Source organism: Chlamydotis macqueenii, chromosome 4 (assembly GCF_036417535.1).
Source record: "Chlamydotis macqueenii isolate bChlMac1 chromosome 4, bChlMac1.mat, whole genome shotgun sequence".
Taxonomy (NCBI): domain Eukaryota; kingdom Metazoa; phylum Chordata; class Aves; order Otidiformes; family Otididae; genus Chlamydotis; species Chlamydotis macqueenii.
The window spans coordinates 52,494,086-52,517,057 of record NC_141559.1 but is presented as its reverse complement, the minus strand read 5'-3'; the positions used below and the strand labels follow the sequence as shown (position 1 = coordinate 52,517,057).

General features: G+C 35.3%; 1 protein-coding gene across 1 annotated transcript in view; it reads left to right on the top strand.

The window, feature by feature from the left end:
* Positions 1 to 22,139, top strand: part of TUSC3 (tumor suppressor candidate 3) — a 138,605-nt gene extending 116,466 nt beyond the window's left edge. The window contains exons 8-10 of the mRNA XM_086746659.1: positions 9,877 to 9,951; positions 12,248 to 12,338; positions 21,854 to 22,139. Of these exons, the coding sequence (XP_086602785.1) occupies positions 9,877 to 9,951; positions 12,248 to 12,338; positions 21,854 to 21,869 (182 nt within the window). The 3' untranslated portion in view covers positions 21,870 to 22,139. The remainder of the gene's footprint in view (positions 1 to 9,876; positions 9,952 to 12,247; positions 12,339 to 21,853) is intronic.
* The last annotated feature ends 833 nt before the right edge of the window (positions 22,140 to 22,972 follow it).

Genomic DNA, 22,972 nt, shown 5'->3' with positions numbered 1-22,972 from the left:
CCTTCAAGGAATCATCATGTAAATGATATGAATGTTGGTTGAAAGGGACCTCTGAAGATCACATACTCCAGTCTTCCTCTTAAAGCAGAATTATCCACAACACCGAATCTGGTCTTCCGCATCTGTGTGTAGTGCATGAGTTTAAAAACCGCAAGGATGGGGATTGCATAATCTCTCCGGGCACTTACAGAAGTGATGTTGTTCCTAACATCCCATCGTAACCTTCCAAGCTGCAATTCATACTGTTGTGCATGACAGTCTTGTCTGCCACGAGGTTTTGGCTTCTCTTTGGATTTTTTGTCAGCCTTGTAGAACTGGTGGAGTCTTCAGCAATGTTTCAATTCAAAAATAAACAGAACATTCTATGAGGTAGAATAATTACATTAATTCTGTTTTAGCATTTTTATTGCCCAGGAAAAAAAATAAGGCAAGGTTTGTTTTTATTCATGCTATTTTACAGCTCATTCCTTGCCATAGATTGGCAGGTACAATTTTTTTTTTTGGCACGGAGAGAACGCTTTAATATTTATTTCCAGAGAAAAAGTAATGAATGAAGTAATGAATAATGGTTAGATATAAATTTAATTTGAGGTTGCATTTACTCATCCATAAAAATATGCTGGTCTTTTAAATATCTTTCAGTTTTCTTTGAAATTGACCAACTCTGATTTCCTTCCCAAGAGCAATAGAAATTTGTTATCATTTGCAATCCGTGCATCAGCCTATTGATCACTGCTTCAAGCAACTGGGTGTAATTTACACACATAATAATTTGGGAGGTTATGTAGAATTATATCAATATTGGGACTGACCTGTTAAGTAGAAAAGTTACCAAAAAGATATCACAGAAATGGAAATATAACTACTGTAAAATAAATATTGCAGACTGGACAGACATAAATTATTTCAAATAAGAGCATGGAATAGATTTTATTTAAACAGAAATCTTTTTTTTTTGTTAAATTGATATGAAAGCAGTAACTTATGTGGAACAATCAACATGCTAGATATTGTTCAGCCTCTAATGCAAGGTTTTTGCTTCTGAAGAGTTTGAATGTCTCTGAGGAACCTAGGAGTGCATAATTTACACACATTAATAACTTTGTTCACATGAGTAATCCTGGTAAGACAATCTTATTTTTTAGCTAGATATCTAATTCTACCACAGAAAAAGAGCATATATCTAAACATATTATGATTTAACAATAAAGTTTAGCATCTTCTCAAGTTATCATCACAGTTTATATCCATGTGTATAAGTGCAGCATGACTTAAGAAGATAGTTAGAGAAGGATTGTGCAAGACAAACCATCCAACCATAATCAATGATTAAGGGATTTTTTTTAGCCAGATCTAGCATACAGAGTATTGTAGCTCCTAGCCACCAATGAATACATTCTTATTTCTTTTTGATCTTTTTTTTTTTTACATAATTATGGAACAGTCATGATAGAATGAACAACATTCTATAGCAATGAATTTTCAGTGTTATCTTTATATAGTGTGCAGAAGTTACTCCTTTAGCCTGTTTTTTTAGCCTATACTTTGTGCAATAACTGTGTTATGTGACTTTATTTAATAAGTCATGGGAAATAGTTATTTATCTTTTTTTTTTCTCCCTTTTCCTTCTCTTCGGGCCTTTATAGAATTCATCATAGAGATTTCTCTTTCTTTTTGCCTTTCCATGTCGAAAAATCCTACTCTTTCCTCATGCAGAAGATGTTCCAGGCTGCTGGTGTCAATTCTCGCAACCTTTTCCTGACAGAAATGGGGTCATAGATAATAACAATCAGTTTAAGTAATCAGATGATTATTAAAAAAGAAAATAATTGCAGGGTAGTTTGACATTCTTGAAGAGACAAGGAAGAGGAACTAAAGACAAGGATATTGAAGAACTGTTGCTAGAGTTAGGGAGAATAGAGTTATTAAGAAGACATAAAGGCAAAAGAGATGTAACTGTGGAATTAAGAGCTGTCATTTTCTAAGAGGAACAATATGAAGTAAACTGCACAATCAATATTACTGTTGTAATTAAATGTAGTTGAATACAGATGGAGAATGTTGACGGTTGTAAACCTAACAGCTATTGGAGTATGCAGTGTTGAGCTGTAAATAGGACTCTGAGTGTGAAGATACAGGGAGAAAGGTGAGGAATAGCACAGTTGGAGAGGCTATGCTGAAGCTGAAAGATTTCTTCAATTCTGTAATTTGTCCCTTTGGTAGACACTAACCAATATTTCTAATGAACATCCATTTTCATCAAGTTTTTATGTAATTCCTTTGAGAAATGAAACTGATTTGAATGTAATGTGTCATATTTCTTTCCTTTTGCAGTAAATCTTTATTATACAGAGCAAGTTTAAAAGTTACAGTAAATATTTTAATAATCAGAAGAGTTTCAGTTATTATTTGTTTTACAGGAGATAAATCTAAACCATTATTACAGGAATTAATAGTTACTATTAACCTGATAATCTTTCTCATTATTTATTAAACTTAATTAACTTTGATGCTGATAAAATACACCTAAGTAAAAATGGAAATGGCTTTTCAGTTTGTTAATCTGAATTCCCAAGGCAGAATTTAATGTGACAGTTGTGTGGGTGGATATGGGATGTTGATTGAGAAGGAAAAGGAAATCTGATTGGCTGCAAAGAAAAAGACAAATCTTTTCTGTAGCACTGAAATTACACTTATTATGAAAGACATTTCCTGTCCTCCAGAGTGAATTTAAATGAAGTGTATTAACTGCCTTTTCGGTGTAAGGCAACTTAACCAAAGAATGAATTTAAGTGGCAGATGTCTTCCTGTCTGTCAGTGGGGCTCATGCAAAGTCACTTAGTGTAAGAATCTGAAATTCTGAGTCAAAATCAGTAGAACAATACTCATTTAACTCAGTAAGTAAGAATCTCAGTAGTAAGAATCTCAGTCATGAATAATGGAATCAAATTATGTTCCCCAGAGATTATGTAAAAGGGAGAGATGATGACAACTAAAGGATGTGATAAGGTTTTTGTATGCTTGTTCTTAAGGATAAGAAAAAAGGGAAGAACACCACAGTGGAAAAAGATAGAACTAAAAGCACAAAATTATAGCATATTTAGCCATGCTTCTTAATTAACTATGGAAATCTATGTCCAAAGCAGCAAAACATACTGCACGTTTTCTGTTCTTTAGTTACATTTCCACCAAAACTGTCTGTTAACCTTGTAGGCTCTTCTGGCTCTTCTGGAGGCTGCCTGACTTCTCCTAATTGTTGCAAAGCATACCTCATTCTCCTACTGCTTGACCTTAAAATAATTCATAATACAACCTTTAAAGATAGATACTAAAGTTTCTCAGATGTAGCTGAGCTGCACAGGGACTTTAAATGTACAGCTAGGCATTTGTCAGTGCAACCAACAAATTCTCTTTCACCAGGTAATTCAATGATACTGGATTTGGTGAATTGCCTTCAGATATGGCATGTGTTCTCTGTATGAAATTACTAACTCTGTAGTTTAGTGATTTTCAACCATTTTCTATTTCTGGCTCTAAATTTTTTTTAGTGGAAGTGCAGACCCTTGCAAAGCTAATTTAGCTGTCAGCTGCTGTGGCAATTGCCCCATTTTTATTTGCCTTTTGCAAATACCTGACTACTAGTCTACAGAGCAAGAGGTGTTCCTCAGGCCACAGGCTGAAGACAACATTTGTAAGGGTTTCTTTAGGCATCAATTAATCAATTAATAATTTTAATGGTTATTTTCATTGTTAAGAAACATTTGTTTGAGTGGCTAAAAGATGCAGAAACATACTCTGAAGTTAAACATTCTAACTTTTGGATCCACAGATAGCTTTTACTAAATTGAATAGTCCTCAAGTGCATTCAGCTAAGAATAAACTGTGTCTATTAAGATACTGCACTTAAAGGTCTCTAACAATGAAGGAAAGTGTAATGCCAGCCTAGAGTCATATTGGTGATGATTTATGATCTAGAAAAAGAATGTGTGATATTCTTAAAAAGATTTATAGGTGCTTAGAGGAAGCGAGAGAGATAGTGCATGTACATGCTGAAAGATCAAGTGTGTACTAGCAAGCAGATGAGACAATGCACTGAAACAGGTCTAGTGTTTCAAATAAAGTGCTTGAAAATAAGGTAGATGTTTGGAATAAAGTGTTAGAATAGTGAGAGAAAATGATATAGCATCGTAAATAATCCAAATACCTCAAATAGAGTTTGTTTTAGGCAATGTATCTGTGTTTAAAAGTTAAGAATTTAAGCTATTAAGAAAAATTCATTCAATTATTTTAGTCTCTTGTACGCTTAACATTAAGGAAACTAAAGTACTGTTGTACATCTACCTGTTCAGGAGATATATATTTCTGTGATTAGTATATCTCTAGGCGAGAAAATTTGTAGGGACAAATTATGAAATGTAAACAAGGTTAGAAAAAAATATTTATTTGGTACAGTGGCAAACCACACTATAAGAATTTGCAAGATGGACAGGACTAACCCTGAAACTCTGTCAGATGTAATTTAGAAAACCAAAAGATCATATATAATAAATGTAAAAATAATCTCCCCAGAGTTAGTTTTAGGTGATCCTAAAAGACGACACCAGTATGAATAATTAGGATGTAAATCAGGCTGAAAACCCTTCAATGTTTGATTAGTGATTTAGCACAAACTTAGTTGGGTGTCTTTATGCTACTTTGTTGCACTTGAATGAAAATGAATTCCAGAGTCTTTCACTTCTCCTGAAGCTTTTATATGGCTTTTCCTTTCTCAAGTGTCTAAGAGCATCACAAGAGGGACAGTTGCATCGGATTATCTCTGGATTTGAAAGACAGTCTCATAAATTGAAGCTGAAACTAACCAAATGAATAATAAAGAAACTTTTTCACTGTAAGAGGTTCTGTATTAGTATCAAATTGATTCTGTGCTCTTTTAAAATTATTTAAAAGCATTGAAAAAGAAAGTGGTGTCATTTGTTTGGTATTAAAATGATTGAAATGTAAACTTCTAGCTACCTCACTGTTGTGAATTGCATATTTCAAGGAGTTGCAGGGAACTCCAGTGCCAAGACTCATGTAATAATTCCTCAAATTATTGAAAACGCATTTGGTGTAGCTGAAGCCAGAAGATTTTAAGCTGAAAGAATGTTCAGGGTTATTGTGAGTATCAGTGCAACTAGATTTCAGGCCATTAAAAAACACTGAAGTACATCTTGAACGTGTACAGTTCATACTTAAATTAAATTAATATTCAAATAAATAATTTTCATACTATGCTCCACTTTTTCAGCTTCTGAGTTAGGAGTCACTGAGATCAGACATGCAGTGATCAGTATCTTAAACATGTCTCCTTCCTCAGCTCTCAAGGCCTATTGAGTTACCCACCAGGATGGTTATGATCTAATTGAGAATTGATTGCACATTGAATAGCGTAAGTGGAATATTAGAATCACTGATCATTGTTTCCTAAACTGGAGGAACAATATCTTGAAAGAAACCATGAGACCTGTTTTGTTGCAGAACTATACTTTTTGTCTTCAAAGGTCATAGGTCTTCAACCTATGATAAAAAAGCCAGATCCTAGAGCTGGGAAAAGTGGCTAATACCTTGTTTTCAGGAAATGGACATAGCTGGAGAATATTTCCTAAATAGGATGGCTGGAATGCATGATATGCTTGTGTCGTAGTTCAGGCCCGATCGGGGCCAGACTACGCAGTCTCTCTCTCACTCCACCCACCCTCCAAGAGAATAGGGGGAGATAATGTAAGAAAAATGGCTCGAGGTTTGAGATAAGGACAGGGAGAAAATCCTTAAAGTTACCGTTACAGGCAAAACAGACTCGACTTGGGGAAAACTATTCATTTATTACTACAAACAGCAGGATAATGAGACAGGGAACAAGATAACCTCCCCCCCACCCTTCCCTCTTCCCAAGCTTAACATTATCTCTACTACCTTCCCCTCACCGAGCGGCACAGGGGGGAAGAGGGAATGGGGGTTGCGGTCAGTTCATCACACGTTGTTTCACACCACTGCTTCATGGTTGGGGGAAGAACTCCTCACATTCCTCCCCTGCTCTGTTGTGGGGTCCCACCCCTACGCCACAGTCCTTCGTGAAACTTCTCCGGCGTGGGTCATCTCTTCCACGGAGTGCAGTCTCTCCAGAACAGCTGCCCCAGTGGGCCCTCCACGGGCCACAGCCCCTCACTAAACAAAACCACAACAGCTTGGATTTTTGAAATGTAAGTTGAAAGTTATATCCAATCTGAAATAGTTCAGATAAAGAACCTGTAATGTTGTCAGTATTTCTGAAATTACAGCAGGTATTTTAGAAGTTTAAGTATTTACTAGTAGGGAAGAGTTTAGACAAATATCTCTCTGAGTTTGTAAACTATGCCCCCCTCATAAGGGACCAGCAAAGAATTACTCATGTTCTAATCATCACCCCGCAACCAAACAAAAAAAAAAAACCAACAAAAAACCAACAACTGAAAAAAGAAAAAAGATAAGACAAAAAACCATAGATTTTCCTGTTAATCATGTTACTTCTTTACAAAAAATGTATATGCTTTTCTTTGTTCCATGTATGATAAAGTGAACCAGAAGTTTCTAAAGTTTGTGTGATAATCTGTCCCTATTTTAGTTAACAGTAAACTGAGCACAGACTTAAGTGGAATATTTTATTCCCTAGTTTTACTTTCTCAGGTATCATTAAGTAACTGCATGACCTGCAACTAAAAGGTAGTTGTTTCTTTATGAGTATAATGCTAATGCCAGATTTTGTACTCTTGGCAGAAATTCAGCAGAATATGAATGAGACCACCAAACTTTTTGCACAAAAGTAACCAAGTGTTTGTCAGCCTATTTCCTCTCCTTCTTTTGTACCCCACTCTACTAATTAGGACTAAATTTGTGAGGTAAAGATATAAATTATATATATCTCACATTAATAAACTTAAGAATTATTAGATTTTCTTCCTTTTGGACATTGTGGCTGGAATTAGTGGTAATCAAATTTTCTGTTAAAGTATGCTAATAAAAAATATCCAGAATTTGCTAGTAATCACTTTCATTTTGTAGAGTATCTATCATTCTGGAGTTTATCAATCAGATCTTTTTTTTGTTTGGTTTGGTTTTGGGTTTGGTGGTGTGATTTTTTTTAATACTTCTGATCAGCGTCTTGATTTTTGCAGGGCCAAATATTATACTCTGTTACTGCTGATCATTTTCTGAATAATCTTATGAATTTTGATGATCACTGTGTTTTTCATCCTACTTTAAAACTGTTCTTCTTCATGTATCCAAACACTCAAGACTTCTTCCAAAGCAGTAACTGAATAATATACGCTGTCAATTCCTATGAAAAGCATGTACCAGCTAGGAAAAGGAGCAGCAGAAGTTTAATATGTAAAAGTGAAATGATTCCAAATTTGAGAAGACATAGAACCGGATTTGCACAGAAAGAAGATTGCTACAGAAGGATACATTTATCAAAAGACAATTAGCATCTGAATTTAGAATATTTGCTAGCCATGTTTTATCTGAGTGCCATATTCCTCTCGTCTTTTCAGAATAGTTTTGTAATGGATAGTGAGGAAGATAAAAAGGAATTAGGAAATAAGTACATCTTTTGATGCCATCTCAATTTTTGCAGATGGAAAAGTGTCCAAGTAACCACTTGCCAAAACTTTAAATTCTGCATTACTAGAGAAATATGATACTGTAAAAGACTATTTTCAGAGCTAGTTTCAGAGTTACTTTAATTTGTAGAATATGAAAATAATGTAAGGACATAACATACAGTGGTAGAAACAAGAGCGAAAAATAATAACTTAAGCTGTATATTCTGTGGTAAAAAGCTAATAATTGCATAGAAATCACAACTTGAATTTTTACTTCAGATTGAATTATTGCTTCAACATCACAGAGCTGAGGCAAGTGACATGCTCGGTGTGAAAGTGTGAAGTTATGAAGCTGATGTCATTGAAGCTAAAAGGCAACCAATGAGGCTGAAAGCTCAACAATTATGACTAAAGTTAGAAAGCAACAACTGAAGCAAAAATAGTGACAATGTGATTGAAGCTTTAGGGGTAATGATGTGAGACTCCAAAAGACAGGAAAAAAAATCAGCACAGTTCAGCTGGTTACAAATCTAAAATTCTTAGTTGCAGATGATTACTTTTGTGAGACTGTTCTTCCTGATGGTACGAAAAGTGAATTAAACTCATAGTCTGGTAAGAAAAGAGGAATTAAGTTACAGAATGCTTGTCTGCCAAATGTCTTTTTAGTGTGTGGTTGGTTGATTCGCTAGTTTCTAGTCTCTTATGCCCATGAATCTGAATTTAACAGGCAAAATTTTTAGTAAGTTTTTCCTTCCTTTCCAATTTGCATAGTCTTGTGGATTCCAGAGTTCATTTTTTTCCCAGTATTTTGTAATTTTTTTTTTTATTATTTTGTCAAGTCCAATAATAAGCTTCTAGAAAAAAATTTGAATATAACTGTTTGTTCATGAGTGACCTTGAGCACATGTGGGAAAGTAATTTGGGCTACTGGTGTGTTTCTAGTAAGTGTCTGATTTAAGACTGTAGGTAGATGTCTATATCAAAGAGGTGGTGTCAAAAGTTATATTTCCTTGGCATTGCCTCTTGAGTGAGATGGGCATCTGCCTTCTTTCACCATCTGTGTTTACTTTTATTAATCTTGTTATTCTTCATTTGACTTTTCACATTCTATATATATGAAATTTGGAAGTCTCAAATCTGAATCAGGCTGCTAATATCTGATGAAATGTGATGATGTTAATGTTGACATTTCTAAATCCTTTTGCTCAGGTTCAGCTTAATTGAAAGTGTATAACTGAGTGTTTTGGTCTGATTTTGAACATTTCTAACATGAAAGTTGTTAATATGAATATTGATAGGATTGGTGCAAGTATAATGTTACAGGATGCAGATATTTTTTATGGATGTAGTATGTTTGAGTACCTCCTGTGCATTATCTGTGTGCGTAAATAGAAACATCTTCTCATTCTTAAAGTTTGTAGTCATCCTGCTACCTAGCCCCACGATAAGTAATACTTTAAAAATCTGACCTTACTCAAGAATCAGTTAACAATTTGCGGAAATTGTGAGATAGAGCTCCCACGATGCACTCCTCCTTCAGTACGCATTCAGGCATGCCTCCTCTTCAGAACAGATGTTATGCACAGTAGTAACCATTCCTTTTTTAAAAATACAATTTCAAATAAACAATTAAGTGAATGGTTTAAGATCTTGCTAAATTAGTTAATTTTTTTATCGTTATGTACTTGTTCACATTTGTAACAGTTGTAATGAGACAATAAAACACTGAAAGTAACTGAGGACTTTGCCTCTGAGATGTTTCTCTGCTAAACTATTAAGCAAGATGACACTAAAGAGGAAGCTAATGTCTTACCTAAAAGCAGAAGTTAAAGCAGTCAAACTGATTCATTTTACATCAAATAACCAATGAATTGTGTGCAATGACACTGAATGATTTCTAGTTCTTATAGTTTTCATTTTTTAAAATCCTTTACTATTAATGTACAGAATATTGTAAGATATTGGGGAATAGCTATTTCCATAACTGTCCAGAATTTGTGTGTCTTACTTCATGACTTGTCCTTGAAAGCTTTTTGAAAATTCTTTCCTTTTTTATCTAGAATACACAAAGGAAAATCTTACTATACATTTTTTGCCACAGGTGAGTGTATTGGTACAGTACAGATTGCAATATGTTGTTTTATATAGAAATACTTTCTTTCGGTTTATGAAGTTGAAAGCTTTAGTTCGTAGATGTACCTTTGTGGCATTCTGAGGTATCCACACGTTGCTGTTTTCCTTGACAATGGTGATACAGATGCTGCTATCACCATGGGAATGGTACTGCTGAATGAAGCTGCTACCTCCAAAGGGGATGTTGGAAAAAGGAGAAGTAAGTTATTTCATACAACTAAGACAATGTTTAGACAATTAGAAGACATTAAGAAATTACAAATCAATGTCTGATTAAGTTTTCAGAAGGTCTCTACCTTAAACCAACTTTTACCCTTTGTGCAGTGTAGAAGAGTATAAAAATTCTGTTCATAAAACTACATTAAATGCTTGACACAATATCTCCCCTACATAGTACTGCATAAATGCTTTTTGGCTCTTGAATTATGTTGAAAGTCAGTGACATAAACAACAAGAGTTTCAAAACATTACTTTCAAAATGAATTTAGGCATTTAAGATGACAACATCCAAAGGAGTGTGAAAATTCTTTTACTTACTACGCTTTGCCAGTATCATATCTCCAGAAGAATGTGAAAGCCCTATAATAGATGTAGTACAGAACATATCCTAGTTTGTAACGTCTAAAGATTCTTAGCCTGAAGTACAAGTTTTATGTTTTTCTGAATGTGGTTGTCATTCAGAATATTTGTAAGGTTTGTTGGCAATGATTTCCATAAACACACAATATGGAAATATTTTATCTAGATTTAAACTACCTGTTATGTTGAACAAAGTTTTACTGAGTATGGTATAGGTTGAAACAAATATGCCCATCTGCCTTTGTACCTTTTATGTTTTTTCATATCCCTTGCCATTTATTCTTTTTCTTGTGTAAAGTGTTGAAGACCTTTGAAAGATACGAGACTTCCTACGCTGCTTCCCCTTTCTTACTTCCTTAGCTTCTTCTGTGTAATATACAGGATTGGAGATAGGGCTGGCCAACTCTTTTGTATAAAAGCATTCTATAATTCTTCAGAATAGCTGGTTGAATGTTGGCTAGAGATCTCTATAGTGTTTTGAGGGTCTCCTTCATTGAGCTGTAGATTTATAATTTAATTCTGAATATCTTTTACAGTATCTAGCTTTAATACTGATGTCTAAAGAGACTGTGACATGAGTTTAATTGGAATGTGATCTTGGATCAAACTGAGATCTGGATCTGTGAACATGGACACAGCAAAATAGCAGCAGGCTGCAGGACACAATCAGACTCTCTTCTGCTTGTGGCCATTATGTGAATGCTTTCTGTGTACCTGCCTTGCATTGCTCATGCTCCGCAATTTATTCATCCATGCTTTGAAATCATATTTGTGAGTGGTGATTTCTTTATAATGAGGTATGTTTATAAGATTTGTGCATGGCTAGTTTTCTCAAAATAACTGCAGAAATTTTATATTTCAATTGACGTGTGTCAGTTTCCACATAGTCAGTTTTAATGAAGAAATCCGACATTATTGGTTTCCCCAGTTTCATGGTTGCTCATCCATTGCTCAAAGCCAGCACACTTTTGAAGCATGAATATTGCAATTAAGTAGCAAAGATTTGGCTAAAGTAGGAAAAGTATAAGAAGAGTAGCTTTTAAAATCAAAGTAGCTCAGCAGAACCAGAACATTATCTAATGTAGATGAGCTGCATCTCAATTATATGCATCAACTTTTAACATGTTGCCTTTTTAAAAAAAATTATTTACATGCAATAGAGCGAGCTATCATGATCAAAAAGGTTTTATGCTGTTATTACACAGAGTGACAACTGGTGTTCCAAATTTTAGTTGTTAATTTAAGCATTTACTTTGCTAATTCATTCTTTGCCTGAAAAGGCTCAAAGCACTTGCATCTGAATGCTGTCGGAAGATCTGCATCATTGTTATTTATCTTCAAAACTGAAAGATTTATATTGCTATCAAGTTAAAAGTAAAAAATTGTTTGGCTACCAGCCTTGGAACTTACAATGGTGAAATGTTTTAGACACTAAGAACTAGATAAAGTCGTTTCTAAACTGCCTTTGCTGTTACTTCTGCCTTAGCTGGTTGACTACAGAGAACATGATTCCATTAGTCAAGGGATATTTTTCTAAGTGTAATTCGTTTTCCAGAAAGAACAAGCAAATACCTGAAATTATATTGCTTGATATGTATAATTTACAGGGTTATTTAATCCATTATCAGCAGTAAGGCGTTTCTGTCCACATACATTTGAGTTGCAAATTGCTGCTCTTTTTTCTTGAAAATACATTCACAGTGACAAGTTATTTTTCCTTAATAACCGTAAATATTATTTTCATATGTGTTTGAAATCCTGTCAGAAGATAGTGGCATTAGTAGTCAAGACAGTAACATTTGTGTACTTAGCTGTGTCAAAATTATCCATAAATGATTGACATAAATGATATTCCTTGTAGAGATTCCAGTTTTAAATCTTTTATGTGCTAATAAACAAAGTTATTTTCTTTCTAGTAATATGTCTGGTAGGCCTGGGTCTGGTGGTCTTTTTCTTCAGTTTCCTGTTGTCGATATTCCGCTCCAAATACCATGGCTACCCATACAGGTAATCTCATTACATTCTTATCCTACAGATTTTAATAGCTTTGTGTAAGTTTAAGAATAGCTTTCACGTAAAGAATCGTTAATTTTTACCACTGAAGCCTATGGGACCTGGAAGAGGCAGGAAGAATGGTGGTCAATTCAAGCAAACCAAAAAGGGCTGCAAAGCGAGTGTTGTTAATATGACTGTTAATGCAGACCAGTTAAATGGGTTTGAGTACAGACATGGCATACACAATGCACAATGAAAAATGCAAGGGAAAACTAAAAAAAAAGTTTATTTTATAAACCTTTATTAGATATTTATTTGCATATCTTTGTAACTAGGATATACATAAGACAAGGTACAAAAACACCAAACCACTGTACAGTGCTAAGCTATGATTTATCACTAAAAGTACCCTCTACCTTTGTCAGCCACACCATAGAGAAAAGAAAGGGTTATAGTCTTTCTTAATTATATAAGACTCTGGAGAGACGTTATAGCAGGCTTCCAGCACCTAAAGGGGGCCTACAAGAAAACTGGGGAGGGACATTTGACGGGGGCATGTTGTCACGGCCCACTTGGGACTCGTGATGGTTCTTTTAATGTGATCTCGAAGTGCAAAATTACAGCGAACACGCCAAAGGGGTTGGTTTCAATCAAACAGCACAAACTTTATTATTTTGCCCATAAAGCGGCCTGCGATAGGTGAAAGGGAGTGAAAAGGAAAAGTAAAGACAGGGAAGATAATAGCTACCACCGCGGGTCCAAGGCGTCCCTATGGTCCCAGGTCCAGGCAGCATCCCACCGGTCCTTACGATTGATGTCGATGTCCTTGGTGGAGAGAGCTCTTCGGGGGTCTCGTTGTTAGGGGTCGACCTTTTATGCCAAGTGGCAAACCTTGCTCCTCCTTACTTCGGGGATCTCTGCCTGTTCTCAGCCCTTAGGATAGAAATGTGTTTTTTCTACATTATAATTAGCAAAGTTCCGTTAAAGGGCACTTTCTCACCGTTGTTTTTGAGACAGCAGTTGTGATTCATCCTCCTCGATAGCAGCTGCATGGTTATCTCTGCCAGTTTTGACAACAGGGATGAGCCATGGCACCTCCATGCCACTCCGTCCGCCGTTTCAAGGATGTTGTACATTTTGTTGTTAGGCCAGAGTCAGCCTTGTCCATAACAGTTCCGTTCAGTTCCCGGGAGAAAAAAAAAAAAACAACTGCATCTCAGGCAGGCTGCTCACAGCAACTCATGTCAAGTTGTGAGCCTAACTTTTAGGCCAGATCAAGTCCATAGTCCGCCTGGAAGTCCTCGATGACAAGATTGAGACAATACTGATTTTCTGACTGACTCTTACACATGTAGTGATAGGACAAGGGGTAATGGCTTTAAACTGGAAGAGGGTAGGTTTAGATTAGACATAAGGAAGAAATTATTTCCTGTGAGGGTAGTGAGGCACTGGAGCAAGTTGCCCAGAGAAGTTGTGGATGCCCCGTCCCTGGAAGTGTTCAAGGCCAGGTTGGATGGGGCTTTGAGTGACCTGGTCTGCTGTAAAAGTGTCCCTGCCCATGGTAGGGATGTTGGAACTAGATGATCTTTATGATCCCTTCCAACCAAAACCATTCTATGATTCTATATGTACAGCTGTCAGTTAAACAGTTATAATTTGTCTGACAAGCAGAAAAAGTAGAAAAATACTAAAGAACATACAGTTCTTGCCTTTTGTAGGTGAATGCTTTCAGCTGGGAGGTCAGCTACAGAGGTAGTCTAGACTTCTGGTTCACATCTTCTTGCTGATCTCTTATGTATTTTTTCTGTAGCCTGTCAGGAGCAAATGGCCTTTTCTTGTGATCCTGGTAGCATTTTCAGATGTGCATGAAAAAGCCTAGTTAGAGGAAAAGGAAAAGTGCAATTAAGCACATCTTCAGTGTGATAGTAATGATGGACCAGGCTACTGAGGTAAAAGGAATACAGTGACATTTCCCAAGTCATCAAGTTTGTGGAATGAAACAGAGACCTCTGGATTTTTCTCTCCCAAAGCTTTGTTTTGTAGGATGGCTGAATATTTTTAACAGGGAAGAGTCCTTTTCCAGTTATTCTGTTCTCCAGGATTAGCAATTTTGTTCCATTGACTTTTGATCCTGTTTGAAACTATGCTGTTCTTCCCACTGCTTTGCTCCTTTTAAACTTTCTTTTTCCTGTAGAGATCTATATGTATACATATGTATGTAAATATATGTATGTATACAGCTGGCATAGTCTTAACATGCTATGCCGGGCTTTACAATAGAAGTAATATGCATGAGTGATGTTTTCCTCCCTCTAGCTGGCCACAGTGCATTTAAAAATACGAGATTTCCCTTATTTCCAGTGAAATTGGTTTCTGTAGACTAGTAGCCTAATCCTTCACAAAATATTAGTCTACATCACTATCACCGTGTATGGAAGAGTAAGTGGATGACATGTATGTTGCAATGTAGATATAGTAATGTTTTGCTGAAAAATTTGGCATGATGAAATGTCAACTAATATGTATGTAAGGGAAACATTAGTACAACAGATTCAGAGAGTTAAATTTTGAAATAAGTACAGAACAAAAGAACTATATCTATTAATGTTAACAGTTCTATTGTTTTTACAGCCACTGTTCATGAATTATATGAGGAATACTTCTGTGTTATGTTTCACTAGTAAGAATTCAGCCTTGCAAAGCCAACTTAGAGCTAACATTTGAGCTAATACATAAAATTTTTCTACTAGTTTTTGGTGCAACGCTTTAGAGCTATATTCTTCTTTACTGAGCTTGGTCTCTTTATGCAGATTAATTGACATTTAGTTTAGATCATCATCAGCTTAGTTTTAGCATTTAATAACGTCGTACTCAAGACAGGCAACTCTTCCCCTTGCAATATGCACAGAAGGTATACTCCTGCCTTTTACACATTTCTGCTAAGGAAAGAGGTCTGTAAAGGGCACAATAGTATGATACTGCAGGATTTCATCAGTATGGAGTTAGTAGTTTGCCATCTGGGATAGTCTGTACAGCCTCTCAGCATCCTCTCTGAAGACTACCTTTTAGCTCAACTGACTAGGGGGGAGTGAAAGACAGGATCCATTTTCCTAAGTGTGAGGTATTCTTACTTCCCATTAAGTACTCAAGTCTTAAACTTGAAGGAATTATGAGCTTGATCTGCAGTTCATAAGCTCACTTGAAAAGCAATGCCAAAGAATGTCAACCCTTGGTCTGAGCTTACTTGCATCTTCTTGTAACAAGTTTACTAAAATGAAAAAAAACCAGTTGTTGTGTTCCCTTCCATGCAATTTAACAGCTACTAAAGAGAACCTGACAGTTGTGCTAGTTTCATTTTTAGTTCTTTCATCTTAGGAATGTTCTCACCTAATAACCACATGCTTATATGACTGTACCAATTTCCAGACCTTGCATGGTTTTTGTGGATGTTTGTACTAGAGTTTTTTGACTGCTGTATGATATTTTGGATGTCTGAGGTTAAACAGTACCTTGTGAACATGACTATGCTCTGTGAGTTGGCATGCCTACTCAATACCATTGTTGTTATTGCAGACATAATTGCTCAGGTCTACTACATATCTGACTGTATTGTAAGCTTTAAGAATCCTAATTTAAGTAATGTAGTGGTTTTCTCTCTTTTCTTCCTAATCTGATTGCTATAAATTTTGGTTGAGATGGATTTTATTTCCCCCCCACACACACAATGAAACCTGTATTTAGTGAAATATCAGAGACCTTTTATTGAAATACCTAGCAGAAGCTGGAGCCCTGTGTAGATAACTCCTAACTCCTCTGTTAGTACCCAAGCTAAGAACAAAGGACATCAAGAACTGAGCAGGGGGGAATGAGGGGAAGAGAAAGAACTTCTGAATTCTATTAAAAGTTTAAGTTCAAGAAATTTAATTTGGTGTGCAATGCATCTGGGAAAAAAAAAGGTGCCCCTGTTTGTATGTTAAAGCTAGTGAAAAAAAGAAATAAAAGAAATCTGAGATAGTGCTGAAAAGAATGATTCATCACAATCCTGTTAAAATAAGATAGTGCTGCATCATGTTGTTACTATGAAGGAATTATTAGCTCCATAACCAAATTCTGTCTTAAGGAGCTAAGTAGATTCAGTATTGCAACTTACTAATCAGTAAGACCCATCAAGTAAATTCATAAAAGAATGAACTCTGTGGATGTGTAAGTACATGAGAAACATTTGCTAGCTGGCTAAGTGTTATGCCATTTTCTCTGTTTTTTCTGTAATGTTACTACTCCTGTAGAATTAAGGAAGATCTTACAGGCTTGCATGGACTGTCTTAGATTTTTCATGTTTTCATGGGAATAAATTCATAATTCAATCTTACATCCTCACTCAATGCAAAATTACTGGAAACCATCACTAGAACTGATCCTTTTGCTTTGCTATTATCAAATTTCATTTGTTAGTTTCCCAAATGTCTAATTTGCTTATCTGGTCCTTTCCAGTGTTAAATCCTTCAGGCTTCTGTTGGTCCCTTAGGTAGCTCTGACTCTATTTTCTGTTGCGTTATTGTAAATGAACATACTATCGATTCTTGGACACTTCAGTGATCTCAACAATGTCATCTTCATGACAATGCCATGGTGTTTCTTGAGAGAAGCCTCTTTGGTTTATGTGCATAGTTCTTATGAATTTTAATAAAGTGAACGTGCAGAACACTAAGGAGGACCAAGTATATAAACTCTGTTATTTTCTCTTTCCGCCTTTAATTTAATAGTCTGCATTTTAACTTCAGTCATACATGCAAATATATATGAATCTTTTTGTCTGAATTCCTTAGGATCTTCCAAAGAGTTCTGTGTCCCATCAGTTGATCCCAGTGTAGATATATTTTAAGATGTGAAATATATCTGTCGTCTTAGTTTCACCGGTTGTAGATTTCACCTTGAAACTATCAGTCTTTATGTGATAAATTGTCCTCAGGCTAGCAAAGCTTTGCCTTTAACAATACTAACAACAACGCATACTAATAATCTGTCAGAAAAGAGAAAGAATATTTACGTTGGCAGGCCTAAAGCAACAGTTAAAGAAAACTGAGATTGTGCATGTAGCATTAAAACAGTCTCAAGCATCAACTTTACTGTCCTACTTTAAAAAAAAAAAAGTCAATATACTAAATATTTCTGTTCTCTGGCACTAAACAACCAAATAAGTCCTCCATGAAGCAGCGTGCATAGATAAAAGCTGAAACAGTAACACAGCCTGCTGTGCATCCTCTTTCTCTCCAGTGACCTCCATGTAGTGAAGATAAGTCAAAACGGAGGTGGATAAACATAAAGCAGGAGTCAAAAACTGGAGAAAGACTGCTATTTCCTTTTCTAATGTGCATAAATAAAAGTACTGGAAGTGCTGTTATTTCTTTGACCCTGGTAATGCCATTGTCATTGTTAATTTCTGTGACAAACAGAAAAGTGTCCAGAGGAGTGTGAGATGAGAGCACAGGTCTACAAGTGTGCTCTTTAGAGGGCATGTACGTAGGATGGGAGAGTAACTTTTTATTTACATTTTTTTTCATCCACTTCAAACATATTCCAATTAAGTTTTTAATTCTTCCTTCCACAGAATTTTCTTCTTGAAGGCTAAGGTTGGGAAAAATTTATTATAATTAATATGCTAGTAAAATACCCTTACACATAAAGCATTCGAATGGGAGAGGTGATGCTCAGTGGAGGTCATCATGAAGGTTACTTACTGAGTGAACACAATTGTGATGGATGAGCTACCATGTAACAAATCTCTCTGGCAGAGACATTTGTACCATGGCAGGGTTTTTTCTTGCCTGTACTAATCCACTTTTTTATGGGAACTAGATGAAATCTTTCATTTTGCTAAAACTTTCTTCTTGATTGCTGTCATTAACAGTTGAAAGATAATGCAGTAATTTTATTTTACACTGTTGAACATTTTCTCTTTTATAATGCTTTCTGGATAAGACAAGAGTGTTGATATATCCAGAAGAATCTTTTTTGGAAGCCTTCTCGCTCCAATATTTAAAGTGAATAAGTGATATATTAAGTATCAGACACTCAGTGACTGAGCAATAAAATTTCATTGTATCAACACAGACTTTTCTCTCTCAACTAATACACCTGGGAATGACAGAGAGACTATTCTTAGCTATAAGGCAAAGGGATGAACTCTGAGATAGCTTTACTAATCAGGAAAAAGCTTGGAGGGTTCTCCGGAAACCTCACTTTGGGCAGTTTCAGTCCAAAAAACACACAAAATATTAAAAGAATGAGGAAGGATGGTAAGAACAAAACAGAAGACATCAGTATACTGGCACAGTAGTGTTTTACTGGGAATGTTAGGAATGTAAATACTGTAACACTGGTTTCTTCAAGAGGATAGACAAACAAAAGACTTATCCACTGTTTACTGATGTTAAAGAAGTTTCTTTACTTTTTATTTTCATAGCTTTAACTGAAGCTTATTAACTGCTCTGTGTTGTCTTTTCTGCTTTGATTTCTGGATGAAACTTTTAGCACAGTTTCATTATTGTTGACACTTCCAATTGTCCTTTCAAATCTACATTTGCTGTTGTTTTAAATTTAAATTATACAAACACCTGAAAATTCAAAGTTTTCATTTAAGTTTTCATTAACTAGCTTACATTAAGTAGCTTTGTAAAGAATTTTTTTTGTATCTGCAGTTGAGAGTTTCATTATCAGATTATCCTTTATATTAATTGTATTTACATATTATTGAAAAAAGTAATGTGAAGAGTTTTCAGTTAAACCATAAAAAATAATCAGCCTTCAGAACTATGTATTGGCAGAATGGAAAATGGCAGAATTCTGTATTGACTATCAGAGAAAATGAACTAAGCTGCAGGAAAGCATGATAAGTAAATGATGCCTTATTTTAATAAAAAAAAAACCCTAAATGTGAAGTCAGACATGAAGTATTCATTCATTGCTTAGAGAAAAACAGTCAATGCAACAAGAACAGCCAAATTGCAAGATGCCCCAGAGCTTGAAAATTCCTTGCATTCACTATATACACCATATAAGAAATGTCTACACTTATTGTAATTAAGTTAGTTTCAGTAAAGAAATCTTGTATAATATTGAGCAATTGAAATTAAATGCAAGTAAATAAAATTGAATAGTTATTTCTTGGAAATATACTGGTAAAATATTAGTAAGTAGAACAAATAGTATTTGCAGACATATAAAATTAAATTTATTAGAAAACATGAGCATTACTAAAAACTGTTCAGATGTTCCATGTTGACTTCATGCCTAATTAAATTGATTCACCTGAAGTTTATGAACTGGTAAATCTGCTTGTGATGAACACCAAGATTTACATTCAGATTTATAGTGCTCAGCAAAATAGGTCACTTTATTCAAAATGGCAGAAATTAGGATTATTTTAAAAGACAAGAAAACACTAATACACAGTTGTCAAAACAAAGCATCTTACATTTAGCATTTTCTATGCTACTTCTCTTACTGTGTCTAGACAGCGTTCTTCAGAAAGAAGCTGCCTATTGAAATGGAAGGCAAAACAGCTCAGTCTCTCTGTTCATCGAACAGCACACTGAATTCATTAATATCCACAGACCTCCACATTTTTCTCTATGTGAAGTGTCCACATTCAGTGTTGGTTTCTAGTCCTTTAAAGAATGAGAGATCTGGATTCCAGGTGTCTGGCCCCATAGCAATCTCTTAAGAAGGGTATGATTCTTCCTGTGGCAAACAGTTTACATGTTCTTCTACGAGTAGGACGTTCCTTCTGTGATTGCTACCATTAAGCATTTCTCTTTTTGCTTTTATGGCTTTCTTGAAAGTCTTATAGTTTACCATGTACTCCTACCTGTACTACCCATTTCTAGTTATTCAGTGTCCAGATGGGCACAGTTTGGCCATCCTTTCGTGTTCTGCTTTTCCCTGCTTTGAGCAAGGGGACATGGTTTCTTTTTTTTTTTTTTTTTTTTTTTTGCAGATCTACCCTAACAGATGTTGTCTAATTTGTTATTCTAGATTCTTCAGAAATGCAGCTCCCCAAGCCCTCCTTCTTTTTGACTGCTCTCTAGTTTATGATGTTTTTATGGTGTTTTGGCTTTTTGTGGTTTTCAGCCTTAGGCTTTTTCCTTCTTTGTGTATCTAGCCTCTTAAACTTGTTTTATAACTTCCACATAACTTTCAGTGTTTACATTATCTGTATTCTATATCATGTCTCTTAGCTGCTAAAGATGCAGCTTGCTTGCAGACAGAAAGTAAGGAACAATAGACTCTGCTGTATTTGTATTTCCTACAGCTACATCAGTCAGTCTTTTATCCCTCCTGAGCTTATCAACACTAACTGCCTGATTATTGTAATCTTCAACCCTTCCCACTTTTCCTCCCAAACTTTTTCACTACCAGTATTTCTTGTCTTAGTTCTTTCTTTCCGATACATCACCTTGCACAGCTATCCTAGACTTGGGTTATCATTTTAGTCTCATGTGCTCAGCATTCTTTTCTCCACTCAACACCCGACAATTCACCTCTTCATGCAGTTGTTCTTGCTAGTTTTTCCTTTTCAACAATCACTCCACCCACCAGCCAGTTGCCACCTCTTTTGCCTTGATTTGTATGTCTCACTTAACAAGCTTGTCAACTTTTTGCAGCAGGGAACGTCTTTATCCTGGTACAGTCTTTTACGCTCGTGGCACTTGCATTTATGTTTTGGAATGATTAATTAATTATACCATGAATGGAAAACTGGTGAAATTACTACAACATGTGTATGCTAGAGCACACTGCATATCTATAAGGAGATGAAAGATCTTTCATGTGAAGCTAGAGGCAGTGAAGAAACCTTTCCATTCAGGAGTTCATTGCTTTTGTGTTTATATAGTTAATTCAGTCTATAGCCATGCACGAGTCTTTCTCTCTGTGTTCCTGTTTCCCCATTTATGAGATAACTGTTCTTTGGTAAAGTACTTAGAAAGGTACAACAGACAATATATATCTACTTTTTAAAAAATACAAAGTTTCATTCCAGGGGTAAAGAAACAGCAATGTCATCTGTAACTTCTTAATTTATTAAAATATTAAGAATTTAAGAGTCTGAAACTCTACAGAGCCTTGCCAAGTCCTCTATACCCTCCTCATTCTGGGGCCACTTCAACACTAAAGGAAGAATGTTTTGCATAAATCTGAAACATTTCCTGGGAGAGGTAGTTCTCTCTTTAAGTAGTAAGAGCAGATGCAGAACTTGATTAAAGAGAACAGATGTTTGAGGTACATTTTGCTTTTTAATTTTTTTAATAGGCAAATTTAAGTTACAGTCACTCAAGTTTTATTTGATAATTTTCATGCTTGCTTAGTGATTACTAAATGGGATATAAAAACTTAAGAAATTATTACACAAATGTCAAATGACTTTTCAAATGAATGTTTTGAAGTCCTTGTTTATTCTTCTGAAATAATTGTGATGCTATGTTTTATATGCATTTTTCAGCATTTAATCATGTTTTCTTTCTTTTCAGCTTCTTAATTAAATGAATTCAAGAGAGACTCATTTAGAGCTACTTACCGTGAAGATAAGCTATAACTGATACTATCTGCCCACCAATGTTACATGTATTCAAGAATCTTTTGTTGGTTCATCTGGTTTTGTGATAATTTATATAGCATGCTGATGGAGAAATGAATGCAGTTTTATGCAATGAATGCGTAATTTATAGAAACATACAGTAAACACCTCACTGGGAAATGCTAAAAGGTTATTAATATAGTGTGCTCAATAATTTAAATAAATTTCATTGTAACGGGCTTCTGTTTAAGGCTTTCTCATTAACTTCAGTACATGAATCCAAAGAGTATTGCCAAGATTTTTCACCTGAAGTTTGTTAGAAGGTTTTGAGACACAATATCATTAGTTCTTCAACTACTACAATTTAAATGACTACACGCACCTTGCCATCACTTTGCTTTGAAACAGTATGCATATATATAGTCTATGATCACCTCAGACATGTTAAGCCATTAGTATAAAACTATATTCTACTTATTTTCATCCTCTATTTCTTCTTTTCTTGGCTCAGCAGTATTCAGCATACATACATCGCCAGTTCATCTCTCTCTCATGCCAAAAGATGCAATTAAAAATGGTTTGTGGAATCTTGAAGGCAAGAAGACTTAGGTCAGTCAGAATTCAGTTCCTTTTAAGCTGACTCTCTGATGGCAAAATGAGAGGATGGGGGGGTAACAATATTTTGTCATCCACAATGTGTTTTTTTTTCATAAGTACCAGTTCACTGTCACTAGCATTCCAGGAATGAAATCAAGTTGGAATTTCTTCATTCATGATATAGAAAAGCCTCTAAATACAAGGATAAGATTGACTAGACTTTACAAAACTCACTTCATCTAATGCTCTATCTGTTCCTTCTCCAGAAAATGCAGGTTTGTTAAGAAAACATTTTAGGACAAGAAAAAACATGAAGGACAAGTTGTCTCACACAAAACCAGAACAAGACTGCTTGTGTGGAAATGCTGCAAGGCTGTAGAGCAGCATTTAAACTAGAAGCTGGGGAAAACTGACAAACTCAAAACACCTGTTTTACAGACTGATGCAAACTGTGAAGGGAATTGTAGGCTTTTCA